General features: G+C 40.1%; 1 protein-coding gene across 1 annotated transcript in view; it reads left to right on the top strand.

Moving 5' to 3' along the window:
* Positions 1 to 24,852, top strand: part of samd12 (sterile alpha motif domain containing 12) — a 128,370-nt gene that overhangs the window by 64,640 nt on the left and 38,878 nt on the right. The window contains exons 3-4 of the mRNA XM_060824179.1: positions 876 to 1,011; positions 10,779 to 10,919. Coding sequence (XP_060680162.1) covers positions 876 to 1,011; positions 10,779 to 10,919 — 277 coding nt within the window. The remainder of the gene's footprint in view (positions 1 to 875; positions 1,012 to 10,778; positions 10,920 to 24,852) is intronic.

The raw sequence follows: 24,852 nt of genomic DNA, 5'->3' as shown, positions 1-24,852 counted from the left end.
GGATTACTAGTCCAATGACATTACCACTGTGCCACTGCCTCTCCTCCTAATCAAACCACACCACCGAAATAGTAGGCTCAATGGGCGTGTGCAAATTGTGGAAGAATTATTTATGGAGTTCTTTTTTTGTCAGAAGTGACCTGAGGTGGGAAGTAATGTAAGTAAAACCACAGCCATACTTTACTTTGGGACCCACAGGAAAACAGAATTATGTCTTATAGAACTGTGTATGTCTTATTGATTCAATGCCAATGAAAGACCTCAGAAATGGCTTCACATTCCAATGTTTTATACTAATTTTTCAGACTTTAGATCAATAATAATAAGTAAATGATGCAACTCACCGCATAATGAGACAGTCTCTGAAATTCCAGCATTAGATGACAGCTTGCTTATCTAATTCTCAAATGCTTCACTAAATTAGTGGGAAGGAATTGTTTCATGTTGCAAACTGTCTAGCCAAGACTGTATCTACTTAGTTATTATAAATTCATGCATATAATAACCTGGAGGTGATTAGAGCTGGCAGCACTGCATATTGGTTTTATACGCTGGAAAATAATGTTGCAGTATTTGTTACTGATTTTTGAGAAATTCATACTTTAGTGCAGAGAATACAATCTTTTTAAATTAATCTTTTTATCTTAGCCGTCACTACAATCCAATGTCAGCACATTTTTCTTCATCCTTTAATTAGACTTGAAAGGAATAGTTTAAAAAAGACAGCCATGTGCAGGTGGAAGCCCTTTTTTAAAAAAAAGACACACACAATTTGACTTGTGTGAATGTTTTATTGAGAAAAGGCTCAGTTATCAGAAACAGTACAGATTGTTTGCTCTAATCCAAATGTTTATGGAATTTGTATTCTTTTGCAGGCAAACCCTGGGCAAGTAAAACTAAGTAAACCAGTGGCTTTATGGACCCAGCAGGATGTTTGTAAATGGTTAAAGAAACACTGTCCCAATCAATATCAGACCTACAGTGAGTCCTTCAAACAGCATGATATAACAGGTAGTGTAAATATTAACTAATATGGAGGAGGGAGATGTTGGGGTTGGGCAAAGATGTCAAAATGCCATTAAAAATGCTTAGTAGTCAAGGAAATGTGATCTTTTCAGATTTCATTCCTCCCAGCTCACCATTCTAGCTCCCAATTAGCTGTGCAACAATTGTGAAGTGGGATCAATTGCTAATTTTACCTTTTTCACTTGTGGCTACAGCAGAAGCTGATGCTGTTTGTTCTCTTCTTTCCCCAACCCCAAGCTCTCTGCATTCGTTGTGACTTTAAATGATGTGCTCTGACTGAGGGTCAAATGGAGCCTCCAATCCTGTCACTCTGGTTCTCTGCATTGTGCTTCATCTCACCATGCTGTATCTATTCTGAATTTATACTTCGCTACTTTGGTAGCCTTTGGATGAACCAACTTTTGTTGTTTAAAAGTTTGATAGTAATTACTAATGAATCATTCTTTAAAATGTCCTGAAGTGAAATTCTCTTTTGACCGATGTTAATCCTGGGTTCATCATATTAACTTCCACATGTCAAGGACACAATTGAATTAAGAACTTGGAACACTTTTATTAGGGCTTTTGTGGTGCAATGATAGTGTCTGTACATATGAGCCAGCAGGCCTGAGTTCAAATCCCACCTGATCCAAACTATAATAACATCTCTGGACAGGTTGATTAGAAAATATCCGATTTACTACTGAACAGGCTTTGGTGCTGTCCGAGACTGATAGTTCATTAAATAAAAAGCACAATACCACTTTGCCACAAGAGCCCTTAAAGAAGTGTTCCAAAGTGCAAAGTGGCAAAGTTAGAGTCAGGTCCTATTTGCTCCAGAGTTTTATAATAACATCTCTGAACAGGTTCTTCAGAAAACAATTTATATTATTATATCTCTCGTAGTGCAGTGATAGAGTCCCTACAGCTTGGCCAGAAGATCTGGGTTCACGTCCCACCCCCGCTCCAGTGTGTTATCCATATCAGAGCAGGTTGAGCAAAGTAACTTGGAAAGCTTAACTAGGCTCTTGTGGTGCAGTGGTGGTGTCCTTATGTCTGAACCAGGAGACCTGAGTTCAAGTCCTACTTTTTCCAGAGTGTATAATAACATTCTCTGAGTAGGGTGATTTGGGAGTAAGGACAGTCTGCTAGAACACTGTGTTGTGGGTAGGTGGGAGGTGATATCTATAATGTTGCATTCTGTGAATAATCCATTATCAAACATAGATACAAACATATGAGTTAACAGCTATTTGGCTCTTTGTTAGTACTTTGCCATTCAATATAATTGTGGCTAATCTGTTGGTGTTTTGAATGTCGCGTTCCCAATTATCCCAGATTTAACATTTGATTCTCTTGCCTATCAACATCTTTGCATACAGAGTCCTTGCAACAACGTTTCAATGATGGGTTGTTAGTGCATCCTAAAGTGTAGCGTTGATGTGTAACACTACTGTAAGTTGGTGGAAATGTGCCATGATGATGCATTAAGGTTGGTACATGATCAATGCCAATATCGTGCACATGGGATGCATGCGCTCACTGCCCATGGAGTGTACCCTGAGATGTTGGTGCCAAATGTCTAAGATGCCTGGAAGAGCAAGTGGTGACCTAGAATTCACAGCCAACCACTCTGATTATTATGTCAATAATTTCCACATTTAGTTTCTATCCAGCTGATGGGAAATTGGTAAATTAATGTTAGTGAGGGTAATACTAAGTAATGATCCATGCCAATAAGCCTCTCGCTGCTCACTAGCAACAATCTCTTTTCAGCGTCTAGCACTTACCAATGTGACTTTTTGGCCTCGTTCGACATCTCACCCAAATTTCCACTCTCCCTCAAGCCTTCTCCTAATTCATCTTGTCCATCAAGCCTACCACTGAGCCATAGAATGGTTCCAGCTCAGAAGGAGACCATTTGGCTCATCATGTCCATGATAGCTGTATGGAAAAAGCAACTCACATTCCTACTTTTCTCCACTTTTTCCAACTTCTTATGCCACTGCCACATTTTCAGGCAGACCCAGGTTAGAGTTCCTAATCACTTCAATTGGAAAAATATTAACTGTTGCTATTTAAAATTTCCAAGATGCACTTTTTAAATAATCTTCAAGAACTTAGTTAAGTAACAATATTCAGCTTGAAGTTTTATTACTTAAATACCCCAGATAATGGTTGTAAAGAGCCATTGTAAAGAAGGAAAATGTTTTAAAATTTCTCTGTAGAAAGTCTCTCAACGAAGATTATTTTATAAAGAGAGCGAGTTAACATAAGTTCCTCTTGCATTGGAGTTGAGAGTAAACCTGTTTTGAAAGCATCAGAAATCAGGATAATAGCAATAAAGAACTGAGGATGCTGGGTAAACTCGGGTCTGGCAGCATCTGGGGAAAGAAAAAGAGAGTTAACATTTCATGTCCAGTGAACCTTTGTTAGAAGTATCAGGCTGTTTTATTGTGAAGGCACTTGTTTCCCTGACCCAATGGGCTCTGTGTTGATAGGAACATTGGAAGAGACCAATTGAATTAACAGATTTCGTATTTTTGGCTGAAGAATATCGGGGAAAAAAAGCTTCAATCTTGTAACTTGCCCTCATTCAGATTCCTTTGTGACTGAGATTGGACCTGTGGGGTCTCTTCATCATATTAGTTTCCTGGATATTCTTCACCATTCTTGACTGGAAAGAGCTAGATATTTGTTGGCTCTGTTTCATGTTCTGTTACTTTGAGCATTTCGTCCACAGGTAACTGTATGTAGCTTCACTGGGTTGATGCCTCATTCTAAGATACCATCCTGGAAAAGAAGATGTCTCACTTCTTAGTAAATCAGGATTGGTTTTGTGGCTTGGAAGTGGAGAAGTGAAAAATGTCGATCAACCACCAGGAGGCATGGCAATGAAGATCTACAAGAAAGGTCACAATTTAGGTTCTGTCATTCAAGAGACTGAGCGCATGTAATCTTCACAACAAGACAAAACCAAGAACAGTGCAGAGAATAGCAGATATGGGCCATCTTTATCTCATGAAGTCAATTGGGAGGGACTATAGAGAGTCTACCTCCTATTTGGTTGACTGTAAAGAGTCATCACAATTCTCTGCCTGCTATACAAGAACATGTTATCCTTAATTCAACACAGACCAAATGCTTGTGCAAAGGGGTGTTAAGCAAGGGTATGTCAATGCACCAATGCCAACTCCAAATTCCTCACTGCAACACTCCGAATATCAATGAAGCTTCCAGCTGGAAACAAGATGAATAAGTCTGCTCTGTTTACATCGTCTCCAGTCCAGAATCAAGACCACTCAACCCCTGTCATTGAGCTTCAGTCTGCAAATGATGCTTACATGTGCACACAGTCAATCTGAGGCTGAGCATCAAGCTATCATTAACCGATCATGCAGGCGAATGAGCGAATGAGTCTTGTACTAAGCATCTGGAAGACAAAGGTACACTATCAGGCTGCTCCTACCATGCAACACTATCCCATGACTATCACGAACCACAGTGAATTACATTCCCATGTGGATCAATTCTCCTACCTTGGGAGCTTCTTTTTCAGCAAGGACAAAGATTTATGAAATTCAACATTGCCTCCAGTGTGCCAACACAACCTTTGGTCATATGAAGAACAGTATGAGAAGAACCTCAAACCTAGCCCCAAACTTATGATCTATTAGGCAACAGCGTTGCCTGTCCTTCCAAGTGCATCAGAGACATGAACCGAGTACAGTAAATCTTCAGTCACTAGAAAAATATGAGCTGCGATGCTCCTCAAAATCCCACTGGCAGGATAGGCACTCTAATATCAGTTATCCTGATGAAGGGCTTTTGCCCAAAATGGTGTTTCTTTTCCCCTGCTCCTCGTATGCTGCCTGACCTGCTGTGCTTTTCCAGCACCACTCTACTCTTGACTCTAATATCAGTGTCCTCTCTCAGGCCAGCATTGACTCACTTGGCTCTGTCAGTCAGCTGTGCCGTGTGGGCAATATTGACCAGATGCCTGACACCTCATCCCAGAACAAGCTCTCTACTTTTGAACTAGGGCTCCTAGATACTGTTATCTGTATTGATTCTTAATGTCTGAGCCAAGAAAGAAAACTGTACTGTGAAGGTGTTCCATGGAATATTTGCATTCAAGCTGAATTCCCCTTCTTTGAAGTGAAGTGAATCTCTTGTTCTTTCACGGGTAAAGATGAAAGCTAAGAAATAACGCATTTCAAAAGTTGCTAGGGAAGTGTTTGGAGTGACTAACTGTTGGGAATAAATTGTGCTGACTTGTCTTAATTGCATTTCTGTACCACGTACTGTTATTGGAACAAACGTGGCTTGTCAAAGCCATTAACTAAAATGAAGAATGATACAACTTTCATTTGTACTTCCCTTTGCCTTTGCAAGTGAGAGAATGAATTATTTTAATTAATTCCTGCTATTCTCAGGAAATTGTTCCACTCTGAGAATAACTAATAGCAGATTTTATTTTAAATATATTGCATATCAAAATTAAAATTTGTATAATCAGATGCATAGCTATTGCAATGTTATAGATTAGATTTGGATGTTTTTGCAATGTTTTTGACCTCTGTCAAATATTGTCCAGACCAAGGTTAAGCATGATGCTAGAAAATGCTGTACAAATATTTTGTGTAATATTATAAGGGCAAGTGATGGCCTTGTGCTGTTATCACAAGACTATTAACCCAGAGAGACCCAGGTAATGTTCTGGGGACCTCGGTTCAAATCCTGCCATGTCAAATGGTGAAATTTGAATTCAATAAATATGTGGAATTAGGAGTTTAATTATAACCACAAAACCATTATCATTCTAGGAAAAATCAGCTGGGTTACAAATGTCTTTTTGGGAAGGAAACGAATTTCCTTATCTGAAACAAGAACAGAAAGTGCTGGATAAGATCAGCCTGTCTGGCAGTCTTTGTGGACAAAAAGAGTTAACCTTTTGGAAATTCAAGGAAGAAGAGTCACTATCAATTGTTCCTCATTGCTAAATCCGTGCAGTCGATGGCACCTTGGATGGGCTAGAGGGGAATGCAATTGACCATTTTCTTGCTGTCACTGAAGATGTTGACATAAGCCAATGTTCAGGCAAAGAACCAGTGACCTGCCTTTTATATTTACCAATTGAGAGACTCTATCTTTGCTGGTGTGTTGGAAGGGACCAGAGTAAAACAAACTGAGGACAGTGGGTACTGATTGGCCATTTGCTTCATCGAGGAGGCGGCTCTTCCTGAAGGAAGCCACAAGTGTTTGCGACCACCTGAGGTGGTAATCAGCTCTTCAAATAGATTAAAGATGAGCCTCAGTCAAACCTTTCATGGGATAGGTGCCACCGATGTGGCCAGTTCTCGGTTTCTTTCCACTTGAGCCTGTATTGTGCAACCACAGCACAATGTCACTGTCAGAAATGTCACAAATGATTGTCACTTCTAGATGTCTTTTTCCTAAACTTTGGTACACGTCCTCTCACCTCCCCCACCTTACTGTGATCTACTTAACTGACTTTACCTTCTCAAAGCTTCTATGCTGATGGGAACCACTAAGCACTGAACCTACATGACTTTAAGGTAACGTGATGGAAGAAGGAAAGAGTAGACTCACCAGTAAACAACTGGATGGAAGAAAGCATCAATCTATGTTTTAAAAAGCAAACAGAATGTAAGCTTAAAATAAGAAATAAATTGAACTGAACCAGCATGTATAATATCATAATGGTGGCGACAGGCCAGTGGTTGGGAATTCTGCAGTGAGTAACTTGTCTCTCCATGCCAATCATGGACATGACACAAGTCAGGCAGATGAGTGAGTGAATTCAGCTCCAACAACACTCAACAAGCTTGATACCATCCAAGACACAGCAGCCTGCTTAATTGATACCATATTCACTGCCTTCAACATTCACCCCCAAACACACAGTGATGGTAGTGTGTACCAATGACAGAATGCACTGCAGCAACTCACCTAGGCTCCTTCAGCAGCACCTTCAAAGCCCCTACCTCCAGAAGGACAAATGCAGAGCGTGCATGAGAAAACCGCCAAATATATGTAGCTTTCAAAACCGTACATTATTCTGGCTTGGAACTAACTTGTTAGTTCAACTACAGTGAAGAAATGACATCCTGGAACTTCCTCCCTAACCAGAGCTGGGGATGTACTGGCATTCCAAGGACTGCAACGGTTTAAGAAAGCAATTCTTCACCACTTTCTCATGGTAAACTAAGGATAGACAGTAAATGCAGGTCTAGTCAGTGACTCCGTCATTGGCTGAACAGGCAATGAACATTCCCTCAACATTAAATACCTCCATAAAGTGCAGACGAATGTCATCTCCTTTTTAACTGGTCCATTTTGAGTTCCCAGAACTCCATAATGAAATTTCTTGTCCTAATGATGATACTGTTTCCACAAACAGCTAATTGTACCTCAGCTAAACATGTTTCAGCTCAGCTTAAGCTGCCTTTCAAATTTCTACTGTTTATGCTGGTGTATTACCCGTCCAAATGCAATGCACTCACTTTACATGTTAAGATTCTCTTTCTTCCCTAATTGAATAGAATAAGCAGATGGTCTATCTTCCTAATTGTTGTCTTTTCTGATTTTTAGAAGTAAGTTTGACACTTCCTCCCAAATAATTGTGCGCTTGGAAAGTCCACGGTTTCTCTTCTCCAAATGCATTTTCACTCCACTTTTGATTTTTAGTTCTGTGAAAGTGAATAGGTTTCAAATGGGTTAAGAGCAGTATTAACTTGAATTTGAAGGTACTGGTAATTTCCAATCATGAAATACCTTTTTTTTTCAGAACACAACCAGTGACATATCTGTGATATTACGACACAAGGACATTCAATAGTATAAATCATTTCCAGAGAGAGAAAACATTTGTTTGCTTCTTTTGCAAATGACAGACTAAAAAATATCCGAACTTTCATAACCTCAAAACTGAGGCTGCTTTGGGAAATGCTTTATGCAGCTGCCTTCATTTACTTTGTTCCTCTTTCCTTCATAAATCTTCGGTGCTAAGTACAAGATTTTCATTTTGGTAATTCTCAGAGGTACTGTAGTATTTTAAGAGGTTATCTGAATGGTTCCTTAAAATACTGAATAAATTTGTTATAAAAATGCTGATGTGACTTTAAAATGCCTAATTTGTAGTCTCCACAATTTCACTGTTTGTGTTTATTGATCTTAGATTAATCAATTGTGAACATCAAAGGAACTTATACCTGAGCCAAAAAGAATTAAGTCAGAATTGCTATCCTTCTGGGATAGTAATTACAATTCAATTAATGTGAAGCATTGAACTATTCTCATGCAGAATTGGTCTCATGTTAACAGGGGCAATATTGTGAAAATATTTATGACAAATAAGAATTTAACACAGTTCTGATCATAGTATCTACCTTTGAAACTAGCAATCTTTTGCCACTCGTGGTGCAGTGTCCTCTATGTTGTGACCAATCGGAGATCAAGTGATTGCATTGGTGACTGTTTCCATTTTATCATCAAGAGCACCCTGAGCTCTCTGATTAATATCGGCTGAGTGTTTAAACTGTGTAACCTGTTTTTGTTGCAGGTTTCCGAATTTGTCAGCATTTTATTTTTATTAACCTTTTTAAACTGTAGTCATTTTTGTAGCAATTATTCAGCTCAAGTTCATAAATTGCTGAAACTAAGATCCTTTTCCTTTTGTGTCCAGTTGAATGAGCTGGACATTCTCCCCAGACAAAAAGACAAACCCATTAAATAAATATACTTCAGTTGAGAGTCATTTGATTGATTCACTTTGATTTGTAAAATGATCATTGATAGTCAAGTGACAAATATGCTAGTTACTGACAGATATTCATTTACATTGTAGCTGCATTCTGACTACAAGCCAAGCAGAAAGCTATTTGATTGAAAGCAAAATATCTTGGTTGCTAAAATCTAAAAGCACAAGATGGAAATATTCACCAGGTCGAGTAGCATCTGTGCAGAGAGAATCCGAGGTCATGTTTCAGGTTATGGTAATGGAGCACAAGCTGAAATGTGAACACTGTTTCTCTCACCACAGGTAAGGCCAAACCAGCTGATTATCTGTAGGTGATTGATCAGGTTTCATAAACTGAGTCGTTATCACCAGTGGGGTCACAGGACAAGGTTTTAGGGTTGCAAGCTTAGAGACTGCAATGGTGATGGAGCTATGACTGAGTTTTAGTATCTTTTTAAATGTTTCTTTTGATCAGTGGGTGTGCCTTTTTTCTGAAGATTGATTGTTGCTCCAACCGCAGCATGCAAAAAGTTGGGCCTTTGTTTTTTTTTAGGGAAAACCCAGCTGATTTTAAACAAGTCTCAACTCCCCTCTGTGAACAACTTTCTGAACACTGCCTTCCCTTCCCATTCCCAAGATTTCACTGTGGAGTCACAGGAAGCCTGAGGCATTAAAACAGGGTCACACATAGGCATGATGTTTGACAAGCACTGACTCGGCTGAAACTTAATGAGGAAAGTTACAAATGTAAATGTTGATTGTAAAGAGTGGAATCAAGATGTCTATTTTGAGGTGAGGTATGTTTCCAGAATGTGAACATTGTGCTTGCCATGTTTGAAACCTTACTGGATCTCGATGTCAGGCTCCTATGCTGGAAGATAACTTCACCAAATAGACCTGCTGTGCTTTTCCTTAAGTGGGTTTATCCCATTCTGAACTGATGATGACAATTTGACCACCTGTATAAAACTGGACCAGCGCTCAATCGAAGAGCAAGAATTATAAGTGCATTTTAATACATGCAGACAGACATAATAAATCTACAGTTCTAGTGATCATGTATTGAAGTGAAGACCTCATATGTCTAAGGCCACTGTGTTTTGCATAGTATATTTATAATGGATGTAATTATGAGTCCTTCCCAAAATTTCTTCCACTATGACGCCCCATTTCAAGGATTGAAAATTGATATGACCTTGCAGTGAAGGGGAGGAGGAAGAGGGGAAGGGAAGAAGTAGTGCAGATTTGAGAATAAATGGTGAGGGGGTAGGTACTGTCAGAACAGGAGTTTGTTGGAGCAGGACTATGGCTGTTAGGAGCCAGTCAGAGCTTTATTGAAGCCATTGTAGCCTCAGGTCATGACCCATAAATGTCAGTCAGTGACCCCACTTGTATGCCCACCCCAGCTTTGGGAAGCTCTGCCATATTGGTTATCTGTGAGTAAAGCTCATAAAAGATTAGATAACTTACAGTGTGGAAACAGGCCCTTCGGGCCAACAAGTCCACACCGACCCGTTGAAGCGCAACCCACCCATTCCCCTACATTTACCCCTTTACCTAACACTACGGGCAATTCACCTGACCTGCACACCTTTGGACTGTGGGAGGAAACCGGAGCACCCGGAGGAAACCCACGCAGACGCAGGGAGAATGTGCAAACTCCACACAGTCAGTCGCCTGAGTCGGGAATTGAAATCGGGTCTCTGGCGCTGTGAGGCAGCAGTGCTAACTACTGTGCCACCGTGCTGCCCACAAAGACAGCTCATCAGGTTAAAGGTAATGGTTCTGAGATTATTCCTCCCAACAGAAAGAGTTGACTTACTTTCCTGCTGTTGCTTATTTAAAACGTAAGTAAAATTTGCAAAATTAAAGGCTACAGATGCTGAAATAAAATCAGAAAATTCTGGAAAAATGTACTTGCTCTAACAGTATCTTTTTAGAACGAAACAGTATTTAAGTTTTCAAGACAGTGACCTTTCATCAGAAGCAGTAAATGTTTTTGTATTCTCAGGTCGAGCGCTTCTAAGATTGACAGACAAGAAGTTGGAAAGGATGGGTATTGTCCAAGAAACTCAACGACAGCATGTCCTTCAGCAGGTTCTGCACCTGAGAGTCAGAGAGGAAGTCCGCAATTTACAGCTACTTACACAAGGTACAGATTACTGTGTTGGGTAAAGCTATTGGGCCAAATTCATATACGCTGAAGGCTTCCAAAAAATCAATAGCTGCCATCCTCCTTATCAGTAACCATCATTTTAACTCCATTGTTAAATTGTTTTAAATCAAACTAAGAATTTTGAAGTAGTACATTTAATTATTCTAAAGTCAAGATTAAATAAAAATATTTATTGATGTCCCTGACTAGATGAGTTTCATTGCAATGTGCATTAATTAAAAAACAAGTTAAATTAAAAGAGGCAACAATTATGCCCTTTGGTAAAATGTGATATGATTTTGATCTTTATATCCAATTTGTGTTTAACAACAAACACAAGTTTTGAAATGAAAAACTGTAAGGAATAGAAACATTTTTGCTTAATTTTGTAATTCTTCTCTGCCTGTTTCAATTCTTGGAAATCTTCTCTCCCTAACTTCATCTGGCTCTATGACCACTTTCCCCTCCCCCACTCCTCAGCAGCAAATTCCACATAACTCCCTCTCCAGCAATTTGATCATCCTCTCTTTCCACCGTACCATCGTAAGTCTTCCATTCAGCCATCTACTTGAGTAGATTACCAACAGTTTGACCTTTTTTTTATTTCTTTCTCTTCCCTCAAGATTCTTTTTAAAACCAACCTCTTTTTAAGTTGAGTCAAACTCCTGGAACTTCCTCCCTGAGGGCATTGTGGGTCTATCCACGGTACATGGACTGCAGGGGCTCAGGAAACCAGCTCTCCACCACTAGGGCAACTTGGGATGGGCAATAAATGCTAGCCCAGTCAGTCATATCCACATCCCATGAGTTTATTTTGAAAAATGTTACCCCCTACTATTGTCTCTTTTTAGTTATTGTCCATTTTTATTGGATTTACATTGAAATTCTGTGAATTTCCCTTGATACTTTTTAAATGATGCAAAATACATGAAAATGATTGTATTTGCAAATTAACATTATTAGCAGCATTGTCATCTCTGAGTCACACCTGTGTCTGGGTTCACATTCAACTTCAGGAGTTGAGTACAAAGATCACAGCTAGCATTTCTAGTGCAGTCCTGAGCAAATGCTGCACTGCCAGAGATTGCAGTGTTAAACCAAGGTCCTTATACATCTGGTAAACGTATAAGATCCTTTATGATAGCACAAAGAGGAGGATTGGAGCTTTCCCTGATGTGCTTTGTAAGTTTAACCTTCAACTAGTATCACAAAAAAGACCAGATTATCAGCTCATTGTCTGATTGTTGTTTGCAAATTGGCTATTACATTTCCTAAATACTATTGTGACTTCTTTTATTTCAATAATGTACTTTATACATAAAATATTTTTATATACATACATAATCACTAGACCAATTCAATTCTGTACAGTAGCATATGGAGAAATAAACAAGCATTGGAGTTTGACTCTAACCAACAAACAAACCCAAGGCATTTCTTTCTTGTACAAGTCTATATTTATGTACATTTAAGGCACTGCAAGGGTCTGATACCTGAACAGACTTTTAATCTGGGCAGAAAGAAAGACCTTAGTCTTTCCCCACTGGGCCTTGGTGGCATCTGCCCAAGCTTTAATGTGTCCCTTAGCACACAGCATCATAGAATCCCCTGCAGTGTGGAAGCATGCCATTCATTCTATCAAGTCCACACCAACCTTCCAAAGCGCTTCCCATCCAAATCAATTCTCCTTAACATTTATTGTCTGCAATTCTGCATTTCACATAACTAATCTACCTAACGTATACATACCTGGGCATTTTGGGCAATTTAGCTTGGCTGATCCATCTAACCTGCGTATCTTTGGACACAGTCCTGGAACCTTGAAATGTGCCAGTCTGTAACACTTGGTCCAGGTCAACTCCTTGCTCCGGAAGACCGACCAATTTTGGACAGACCAATCAGCATCTTTCACCGAGTTGGTAGTTCTCCAGGTGCAGTCGATGTTTGTTTGTCTCTGCATGCATTTTGTGAACAGATTATGGAGTACAGAGCCGTGTGTCACAGGGCTGTTCGGAGAAAACCTCAACAAAAACCAGTGCATGTCTCTCCAGACTTCCTTTGCAAAGACACAGTTCAGAATGAGATGTATGGCAGTCTCTACCCCCACCCCATCCCCCAGCAGCTGCTTCGAGACCTGGGTGCGGTGGCAGAGAGCATCCAGGGGTACATGAAGAATCTCTTGGCTAGTACCCTTCTCACCACCAGCCAAGTGATGTCTTGGTGTTTATTGGAAAGATCTGGTAATGAGGCATTATGCCAAATGACTTTGGCAGTCTGCTCAGGGAACGACTTGATAGGATCCACCCGCTGCTTTTCTGGAAGAGTCTGAAAGATGCCACGTGTTGACTATTTCCAGATGGATTTGTTGTCAAAGGTGTTTGACTTTGCAAATTTCTCTCAGAAGGACAGGTGATACTCAACGGTCCAACTACTTGGAGTGTTCTGCAGCAATGAACTAGCCCCATCCTTGGCAACACTGGGGACAGGTAAAACCTCAGAATAAAGTGACACTTAGTCTTTGCATTCAAAGGGTCTATGCACAGCTTGATGCAGCTGCATACTGAGGTGGCCATCAGGATGAGGGCAGTGTTGGGTACATTCATTCATTCCACAGCATTTATCCAGAGCTTTGACATGATGTCCCTGTGGCTACAGACTATCTTAGACCTCCAGGTGAAGTGGAAAATGGCTCAGGTGATTGCAACAGTACAGATTCTGGCAATGGGCCATGTACAATGACAGAGAGAGTGCTTCACACCTAGCAACCATAATGGAGAGGGAGCGGTGATCCCAACAGCCTAGTTTCTACTTCACCTTGGTGATGCACTCCTCCCAAGATTTTGTATATGTCCCAGCCCCTCCAAACAATATTGCCAGCACCATCCGGTAATCTGCCCTGATGGTGAAGGGGATGTAAGATTGGTCGGCCCAGTTCCCAACGAACATAACCTCACTTTTTCTTCGATTTACATTGGCTCCTGAGGCCAGTTCAAACTGATCACAAATGCTCATGAGTCTGTGCACTGACTGCAGGTCACCTCTCTCAGGGTCACATCCTTCCTTACACACTCCACAAAAGGCTCAATACAATGCACAAAACAAGGCAGGAGAGTGTGGGCAGCCCTGCCTGATTCCAGATATGATTGGGAAGCATTCTGATGGAGATTGCACTACTGCTGTTGGTGTAGAGCAGTCAGATTCAATTCCAGATTCTCTCCCCAAAGCCTATTTTGGAAACCGCAGCTCACGTGTCGGTGTGCAATATCCTGTCAAAGGTCTTCTCCTGGTCCAGGCTGATGAGCAGGCATGTAGCCCTCTGTTGTTGTGGTTCTGTTCACTGAGCTGGGAATTTGTGTTGCAAACGTTTCGTCCCCTGTCTAGGTGACATCCTCAGTGCTTGGGAGCCTCCTGTGAAGTGCTTCTGTGATGTTTCCTCTGGCATTTATAGTGGCTTGTCTCTGCCGCTTCCGGTTGTCAGTTTTTGCTGTCTGCTGCAGTGGCCGGTATGTTGGGTCCAGGTCGATGTGTTTGTTGATAGAATCTGTGGGTGAGATCGACCTGGACCCAACATACCGGCCACTGCAGCGGACAGCAAAAACTGACAACCGGAAGTGGCAGAGACAAGCCACTATAAATGCCAGAGGAAACATCACAGAAGCACTTCACAGGAGGCTCCCAAGCACAGAGGATGTTACCTAGACAGGGGACGAAACGTTTGCAACACAAATTCCCAGCTCGGCGAACAGAACCACAACAACGAGCACCCGAGATACAAATCTTCTCCCAAACTTTGAATGTAGCCCTCTGTCCTGCTCTTAGGCAGTCGTATCCCTGAGGAGCTCGAGGTTCTGAGAGATCATCCTACTTAGTACAGCAGCGGTTTTCTCAGGGTGAATCGCTGATCCCACCTCAGACCTGACCTGGTTGGCGATGACCTTGGACAGGATTTTGTAGTCTGAATTCAGCAGCGAAATTAGTCGCCAATTTCTAATTTCCTTCCTCTTCCCCTTCCTATCCTAAGAGCAATGCCATCAGGAATTCTCAGCACCCCTTTGGCAAAGCTACCCATGGTAAGGTCAGAGGGGAAGAAGCAGACAAAGTGCCATCCTAAACAAGTCCTAAACAGTGATTCAGGAGGAAGATATTCATGTGCAATGGCGGATGAAGGCTGAAGCAGTAAGGAGATCCCCAGTCATTGAGTTATCCTTGCCACTGGAATCGGATAAACTTTCTGTCAAGGACCATGTGTTGGCTGGTGTACAACAGCATTCTCATGTTAAAAGGTGTCCTGAATAATGTGTCTACCTAGAGGGATTCAAAAGCATTCTAAGAACTTGGGTAACTCCAAGCAGATGAGATAAGTGATGAAGTATTTAGGATATGTTGGGATGGATTGGTGAAATCTGGTCATGATGGGGTGTGTATGGTAGGTGGGGAGGGTAGAGTTTGGGTCTTGTAGGGTGGGTGGGGTGACAGAAGAATGGCTGTTTGGTCCATTAGCAAGAGGTTGGTTCAGGTCCAATCCAGAGGCCAAGTGGTTGGGGTAGACTCTGGACTAGTGGCAGTGGAGGAGGGAGAGTTGGGTCCAGTGGAAGGAAATGGGGAAGGTGTTTGGGTTGGGTCTGACATTGGTGGGGACAGGGTGGGTCCATTATGAAGTTTTGGGTCAGATATTGTGGATGGAAATGTTTTGAAGGAGGACTTGTTGGATGTGTATGTGGCAAGTATGGGATCTGTTACGTAGTTACTCAGGAGTTAGGCTACATATTTAATAATCTGACCTCTCTTGACCTATATTACTCAATTTTGTCGGACCCTTTCGAAGACGCCATTTTCTTAACATAGTGGCTTTTGGTAGATTCCAGAGCATACTGGAATGGTCCAGTGTAGCCTTCCATTCCCTGGGCAATTCCTTTATATTATAGTACTATGGAAGTTCCACAGGGTTCCTGTGTGCAACTCCCATTTGCAATGGAGTAGCCAGTGCAATAGTTTGGCCAGTAGAAACTGCAGGTCAATATTCTTCTAATAGTTAACATCTGAGGTATGTTGGGAAAAGTGAATCAACAGCAGTTATGTGTTAAATACAGTTGTCAAGTTACGAAATAAGACTTCGTAGAATATGAAATTGCATGTTTAGGAGCTTTTGACTTGTTTGATGTTAACATGCTTTTTGTTTGCATGAAAATTGTACTTTGAGTTATAACAAGGTGTCAGTGTGTATGTCCTTTTGAAGTGTAGCCGTAAAGTATGCTGTTAAATCAGCTGCAAAGTAACAAACATTCTTTTTCAACATTTCAAGTTTCTCCTATGACTTATTTTGAATAAAGAGTTTTGAAATATCCTTTCTTTCATTTTTTTTGTTCATTCTAAGCAAGTAATACTGGTTAAGACAGTTGTACTGTTGGGAGAGAAAAGGTTATGAAAGTACCCCATGGTGTTTACTGATCAAATAACCTAATGCAAATGAATTATCCAATGCATACATTTGAAAATTCCAAAATATTTGATCAGATTCGTAATTAAATTGTTTTCAAAATAGTGTTTGTGTACTTGCTGTGGTTTACACTTGGGCTGACTTCAATAACAGTTCAAACATTCAATCCTAAATTTCATATTTCTGTAATTTCTGCTGGTGTGCCTTGTGTTTTTAGTGCATACACAGTTAACGCTTCAGCACACTCCTTTCATAAGATCTTAAAGCTAATAGAATTCCTTTATTTTTCCACAGGCATTGATTGATTGTTTGCTGCATAATATCTCTACAGGCAGTTAGTACCTTGCAAACCTCAGCAAAATAGCCATTTGCCTCTGGGTTACTTCGAGTTGAATAGTGGTTGACTGTTTGATTAATTGAAATGCCAAACCTAAACTATCCAAAGGTATCACTTTCAGGCTGGTAGTGGTTACAAGCATAAACACTGGTAACTTTCCACTCCATGTCTCATTGTTATTTAGGTTTACCACAGCCTTGCCAAAGATCAGTTGGATAAGGAGGTAGTGTTGGATAGGCCATTGAGACTTAGTTAACAAAGCATCTGGACCGGATGAGATGAATCCAAGCATATTGAAGGAAATGAGGGTGGAAATTGCAGAGGCAATCACCATAATCTTTCAGCCTTCCTAAACTCAGGGGAGATGCCAGAAAACTGGAGAATTACAAACATTATGACCTTGTTCAAAAACATTTGCAAGGATAATGTGAGAAATGATAAACAGACATTGACGGTAAAGGACAAAGAATACAGATCTAAGAGCAAATCAGACAAGACTAAAATCCATAAAAGTAATAAAATGACAAAAATGAAGGCACTGTATTTGAATTCATGTAGTATTCGAAACAACAGATTGATTAGTAGTATTAATTGAGATAAGTAAGTGCAATCTGTGGCCATTACTGAGAGTTGGCTGCAGGATGACCTAGATTGGAATCTCAGCAAAAGTGAGGACTGCAGGTGCTGGAGATCAGAGTCTAGATTAGAGTGGTGCTGGAAAAGCACAGCAGGTCAGGCAGCATCCCAGGAGCAGGAAAATTGACGTTTTGGGCAAAAGCCCTTCGTCAGGAATGAAGATAGGGAGACCCCAGGGTGGACAGATAAATGGGAGGGGGTGGGGCTGGTTGTGAAGATAGCCAATAATAGCTTCAAGGCAGAGGAGATGACCTGGGGGTTGCAGTGAGAGAGAGAGACTCACTGAAGAAGGAGAACTTCCTCAAGGCAGGCATCCTTGCAACAGGATTTGCAGTAAGGTTAAAATCAACTCGGCAAAAGTGAGGACTGCAGATGCTGGAGATCAGAGTCTAGATTAGAGTGGTGCTGAAAAAGCACAGCAGGTCAGGCAGCATCTGAGCCCTTCCCCCCCCCCCCCCCCCCCCAATTTATCTTTCCACTCTGGAGGCTCCCTGCCTCATTCCTGATTAAGGGCTTTTGCCCGAAATGTCGATTTTCCTGCTTTTCGGATGCTCTCTGACCTGCTGTGCTTTTCCAGCACCACTCTAATCTAGACTCTTATCTCCAGCATCTGTAGTCCACACTTTTGCCTCATTTTTAACCTCACTGCGAATCCTCTTGCAAGGATGCCTACGTTGCAAGAGATGCCTTCCTGCTCCTTAGATTGGAACCTGAACATTGAAGCACATGTGACATTTAGGAAAGTCAGGAAGCAAGGAAAGAATAGACGAGTGGCTCTGTTAATTAAAGATAACATTAGTACAATAGAGAGAAATGACCTAAATTCAGGCCATAGAAGCAATCTGGGAAAATATGAAGAATGACAAAGGCAAGAGGTCACTTGTGGGTGTTATGTACAGACCCCTTAACAGTAACCACATGCTAGGCCAGTGTATCAAGAATAATGGGAGTTTATCAAAAGGACATAGTGATAATCATTGGGGATTTTAACCTTCGTGTAAAGGGGAAAAATCAGATGGGGGAGAAAATAGTTGATGAGGAATTCATCAAACATTTTCGGGCAGTTTATTAGACGAGCATGTTATTGCACCAACCATTGAGCAAGCTATACTAGTCTTGGTTTTAAACTGATGAGATATGATTAATTATTGACATCATAGTGAAAGAAACCTTGGGTACCAGCGACCATAAAATGATTGGATATTACAGACAGTTTAAGACATATGAGTCCAAGTATTTTGAATTTAAATAAGGGCAATTATGAGGGCAAGTGCATGTGAACTGGCAACTTTGATTAAGGAACAGCTCAGTAGAGATGCAGTGACAAACATCTAAAGGGATATTCTAGAAAGTGCAGAATAGATACGTTCCAACAATTAGGAAAAATTCTTAAGGAGGAGCTTCAGAAATAATTAATTATGAAAAGTTTTGAATTGACTTGAAGATGTGATTGGTGTACTATGTACACAATCTTTTTTTTAGTCATTCAAACTTTATATTGACATTTTGTTTTTGTTACTCTGGGAAGACGTCCAAGTCTAATTTCACTCTTGTACCTAAAAGAAAACTCTGAACTGAATATCTGACCACTGGTAGTGACCATATGCTATCTGAACCTGTTATCTATTCATGAATTACTTTGTTTTTGTCTGCATTCTCCTTTGGAAATGGAGATCAGGCTATTGTTGGCATCTGTTCCAATCATCATGAGTGTGAAGAGTGAGACTTATAATTTCTAATTACTTTCTGTATCCTTTCAGAATTGTATCCTGCCAGTTAATCAGTATCCTCAATTGTATAATCAACTCAACAGTAGCAATGAGTGATTATAAAAACTTTTGTATTCATAAATATCTAGAATTTATATTTGGAACATTCCCATGTTTGAATGAACGTTTGGTGACATCATCAATTGTAGAATGAAGTTTCTGATATTTTATGCAATGATTGAACTGAGGGTTAGAATACGAGAACAGAGACATACAGCTAAAGCTATATAAGGCTCTGCTCAGATTGTATTTGGATCATTTTGAGCAGTTTTTGTCATTGTATCTGAGGAAGGATATGTTGGCCTAGAAGGGGGTCCAAAGGGGCTTTACAAGGTTGATCCCAGAGATGAAGGATTTGTCCTGAGGAGCAGTTGAGTACGTTGGGTCTGTACTCGATGGAGTTTAGAAGGATGAGGCGGGTTCTCATTGAAACTTACCAGATACTGAGAGGCCTGGATAGAGCAGACACAGAGAAGATGTTTCCACTAGTAGGAGAGAGTAGGCCCTGAGGGCTCAGCCTCAGAGTGAAGGAATGACCTTTAGAACTGAGATTACAAGGAATTTCTTCAGCCAGAGGGTGATGAATCTGTGGAACTCATTGCTACAGAAGGCTGTTGAGGCAAAGCCATTGAGTTTATTTATCACACATATAGGTTCTTGATTAAAGATGAGAAAAGGGAGAAGCCATGGGAATTGGGTCGAGAAGATGATTGAATGCAGAGCATATTTGATTGGCTGAATGGCCTAAATCTGCTTCACAATCCTAAGGTCTTAGTCGCAGTCTCAAACTTCTGAAGAACATCCATTGGTCTATGACTTTTTAAGTTCATACTCCGGTCATATTTTATAGATGGAGAAAGCTACAATTACCAGTTGTTTTTGGTCCACTAGAAATTCTGTTCAATGTGCTAGTAGAAAAGATGTCTAAACATTATAATATGCTTATGTTAAACTATTTTGGGAACATTTCCTTTGTGTATTTGATTGCCAACATAATCAGGAAAAGTTGTTTAATTATTCTTGACTTGCTACAATTACTGCAATATCTCTATTGTTATATAGAACTGCGCAAACATTTAAGGGTGGATGTTGTTTTGATAAATTTCCTTTGTGACTGATCATTTTAAGCAGTCTGTACTATAGCATTAGTAATTTATGATTGTCACTCATCTAAGCTCCATAAATATTAGCCATCGCATTTAATTGAAAGTACTTTTTTGTGTATCAAAATTAACAGCTTTGGTGCTAAAACATTTTAGAAATAGCAAATCTGTTTGAATGAATTTACACTGTAATGGTTTACATTGCACACATACCTACAAACTGAATGTCCTGTTATTAGCAATAGATGTAATCAGTCCCATTGGGTAGTTCTGTTTAGACTACATTTGCCCTTTTGTAAATGTTTTACAACACTAATTGTTCAAAACCCAGGAGAGCCTTTTACAATGCTAGTAATGAAAGTGGTATGCAGAAAGCCAAAAGTAATTAAAGGGAAGCAGTGAAAAAATATCTAGCTAATTCTAGCAGATTGCGTTCAGAGTTTTATGTTTTGTTCTTTGTCAGTCTTGGCTATTGTCTCACATTTTAAATTGCTTAATGTAATTGAATTCCGCTCCTAATTTGAGTAATTTACAGAGATTAGAACTGCTTTTAATATTTGTAGATATGCAATTATAGCAGTTCTGAGAAGCACTTTTCACTCTTTAGATTTCACTTTTTTAACTATTTTCTCCCCTGCTGTTCTGAAAGCTTGACTCCTTGATGTGTGTGTGTGTGTGTGTGTGTGTGCGCGGATTGCAGGCAGAAGCAATTTTTGTACCAGGCTCACTTGGCTATAATGCTTTGTGTGAATATTAAAAAAGAACTCTTTATGACTGCAAAGCATTACTGACAAGCCCAGTCTTGCTTTGGTGAAAATGGGTGCGGGTGGGGTGAAAAATAGTGAAAATGCACAGGTTTTCTCCCCATCCTAACCCCCACTGATAAACCCAATGAGAGTGTCCCCAAAGGGGACTTGACAGGATGAATGCTGGGAAGAATGCTTTCCTCTGCAGAGGTAGGGGGTATCTAGGACTACAGCACAGTTTAAAGGCGAGTTGTCTCCTACTTAAAACTGAGATGAGGAGAAACAATTTTTTTCTGAGAGTCATTAGTCTGTGAAATTCTCTTCTTCAGAAAACTGTGGAAACTGCGTCAGTTGAGTTAGACAGATTTTGATTAGGGAGACAAAGGTAATTGGGAGAGGAGAGTGTGAAGATGGTGAAGTGGAAACATTTAAATTTACAAAATAGGAGCAGGAATAGGCCATTTGGCCCTTCGAGCCGGCTCCACCATCCAGTGAGTGACCATCCCACTCAGTATCAATCCCAATTTCTTCCCATACCCTTTGATGCTGTTAGCCCTAAGAAGCATATCTAATTCCTTCTTATAAACATTCAATGTTTTGGTTGCAATCACTCTCTGTGGCAGAAAATTCCATGGGTTCACCACTCATAGTGGTGAAATTCCTCATCATCTCAGTCCTAAATGGCCTTCCCTTAATCCTTAGACTGTGACCTCTGCTTCTCAGCTCCCCAGCTCATTGGGATCACTCCTTCTGCCGATGTTTCCATGAGATTTTTAAACTTCAGTTAAAATAACATAAAATCCTTACAGTGTGGCAGCAGGCCATTAGGCCCATACCAATTCTCCAAACAGCATCCTGCCCAAACCCACATTTCCCATGGATAACCCACCTAGCATGTATACTATGAAACAATTCAGCATGACTGATTCAACTAACCTGCACATTTTTAGATTGCAGGAGGAAACCCATGCAGACACTGGGAGAACTTGTGGAGTTTGCACAGACAGTTAGCTGAAAGTGGAATTGAATCCGAGACCCTGGTACTATGAAGCAGCAGTACCAACCATTATGCCACCCCAATGTAGTCTTAACTAATCCAGTCTCGCTTCATACATCAGTCCTATCATTCCAGGAACCGACTTGGTAAAACCTTGTTGTACTCTCCTCCTAGATAGAAAATCCTTCCTCAGATAAGGAGATGAAAACTGCGTACATTTGGTTTCAGTATGGTCTCAGCAAGGCCCTGTTCAATTGTGCAAAACATCCCTGCTCCTGTATTTGCTAGTGTTGTTAAACAAACATGATTACAACATTGATTAATTTACATTTCTTATAATTATGAAGGCTTTAGTTGGGCAAACAAGTCTGTTTCCTCCAATTATAGAATCTATACTAAGGGAACAGTAAATTAAGCATGTTATTAAAACAGTGAAGAGAGCTTGTACAAAATTAATTTACATTGCATATTGTTGATGCATGGAATTCTTTGCCTTCGGAACTGACTAAAGCAAAGACCATTGCAGAGGAAGAGATTGAAAAAAAGATATTTTTAACAATGGAAAATATGGAATATGGATAGAGCCCAAGGCAGAGAAACTAGCATTGGAATGCTCAAGCAAAGAGCCTAAATGACCTTCATGGATCAAATGACTTCTTGCTGCACTAAGTGTCTTTGGTGTATTTCTTCAGAACAAAGATCTGTGATTTGAAATTCACACCTCAGCAATTATTCTAAGCAAAGCCAACAATCCCTCATTTTGCCCATTAGACATAGGCCCCAATATTGCATTAACCATTGCCATTCTGTAAATGTTTGAGAATCTCTAATCATTGTATTACTAATTATAATAAAGTGTGTGTGTGTGTGACACACACACACACACACACACACACACACACACATTGTGTTTCATCTATATGCCATCTGAATAATACACACCTCAATGGTTCAATTTTTCAGATGCAGCAGTATAACATTTTGCGAAGAGTATGTAGCAAAAAATTTCAAAAATTCAAATGCTAGCATGGAAAATATTTTGAGTAAATATCTGTCATAAAATCAAAAGCAGTGCTCAACACTTAGCCTGCGATTTGGGTAGGAAATGAGGCAACCGACAATTTAATTTAAAAGTGAAACACCACACTTGTCAATTGTGTGGAGTTGGTACTACGATGATCTTTCATCGAATCGTAGAGTCATACAGCATGGAAACAGACCCTTCAGTCCAACTTGTCCATGTTGACCAGCTTTCTCAAGCCAAACTAGTCTCCATTGCCTAAATTTGGTCGATATCCCTCTTAAACCTCTCCTATTCGTGTCCTATCCCTTGAAAGTCCAAGTGGCCTGTGTTCTTCATTTCCATGTTCTTGAGCTGTAGCTTAGCCAGTTCTACATAGACAGAATTAAACCTAATCTTGCCTATTTGGTTTATCCTACTCCATGAATCTGTTGAGTTATCAAAACAAAAAGTGATATATTTAGTTCAATTTTCTATATTAGAATAGCTTTTTTGAGGAATTGATAAAGATTTATAACTACCATAAATTATTGTGGTAAATTGCAGAGATTTTATAAACGGATTCAAAATTTCTATAGATGAATAACCTTATCACATGAATGGTGTGTGAGAAGAAAGTTAACCTTTGCAATTAACTTATCGCATTTCATATACAATACATTGTAATTCAATTTATAACATAGTCTGTGAAGAAGTAACTTGATCTAGTAGTGGGTATTAATTTTCCACTTGAGAAAATCTGATGCATGTTTCCACAGTTCTGTCAATATCCTTTTAAACATAATTGCCAATCTGTTTGTTTAGTGATTGTAACATTGGTTTTAAAACTGTAAATGGTTATTCTTTTTAAACATATATCTTTTCTCACTAACCTTTCTGTGTACTTTGCACGAGTTCTTGTTAAGTGAAAATTGGACATCACAATTCTCCCAGAGGACTGTAGGCTGCTCTCAGAGAGTTGACTGGTGGTGAGCTGAACATAAAGGTGACTACACCTCAGGTGAGGGGTGAAATTGAGGCTTTTATGGTGACCTCTGCAGTATGGGAATTGCACCCATGCTGTTAGCATCATCCTGCATCACCAAGCAGCTCTCTGGCCAGCCGAGCTAACTTAAACTTTACAAGCTGCTCTTATCAATATAAAGATTAGATTCTCTACAGTGTGGAAACAGGCCCTTCGGCCCAACCAGTCCACACTGACCCTCTGAAGAGTAACCCACTGGGACCCATTTCCCTCTGACTTAAGCACTTAACATTATGGGCAATTTACCTTGGCCAATTCACCTGACCTGCACACCTTTGGACCGTAGGAGGAAACCGGAGCACCCGGAGGAAACCCACGCAGACACTGGGAGAATGTGCAAACTCAACACAGACAGTCACCTGAGGCCAGAATTGAACCTGGGACCCTGGTGATGTGAGGCAGCAGTGCTAACCACTGAGCAACTATGCCGCCCCAATTTTGCAATTGTCCAATTGTGCAAACTCTTAATTATGCTACTCTCCTCTTCTCTTCATACCTTCAAACAATATGAGGAAAAAAAAGAGCAGAAAAGACCCACTGGTCTATCTAGAACACCACAGAGAATTGTCATATCTGGTGTAAAACTGTGGATTATGTAAATTTGTCATTAAAATATCTTTAAATACTACTTTAAAGCAGCTTAATCCATTTTATTTTCTAGTGGCCATATCTACTGAAATATTTGACAGAATTAATATTGTCTTCCTCAAATATTAAGGTCCAAAGTAATCACTTTCAAGGAAATTCAACCACTGAAGGTATTGAAAGAGATAAAGATAGCAAGGTTCAATTGCCTGCATACATGGCATTGATCTGGAGGAAATCAATTACAAGAATTGAAAGGAATTCTATGGACCTTT

The sequence above is a fragment of the Hemiscyllium ocellatum genome, chromosome 4 (genome assembly GCF_020745735.1).
Source record: "Hemiscyllium ocellatum isolate sHemOce1 chromosome 4, sHemOce1.pat.X.cur, whole genome shotgun sequence".
Classification (NCBI taxonomy): Eukaryota; Metazoa; Chordata; class Chondrichthyes; order Orectolobiformes; family Hemiscylliidae; genus Hemiscyllium; species Hemiscyllium ocellatum.
Note: the sequence above shows the minus strand (reverse complement) of the source record. Positions and strands in the feature narration are given on the sequence as shown.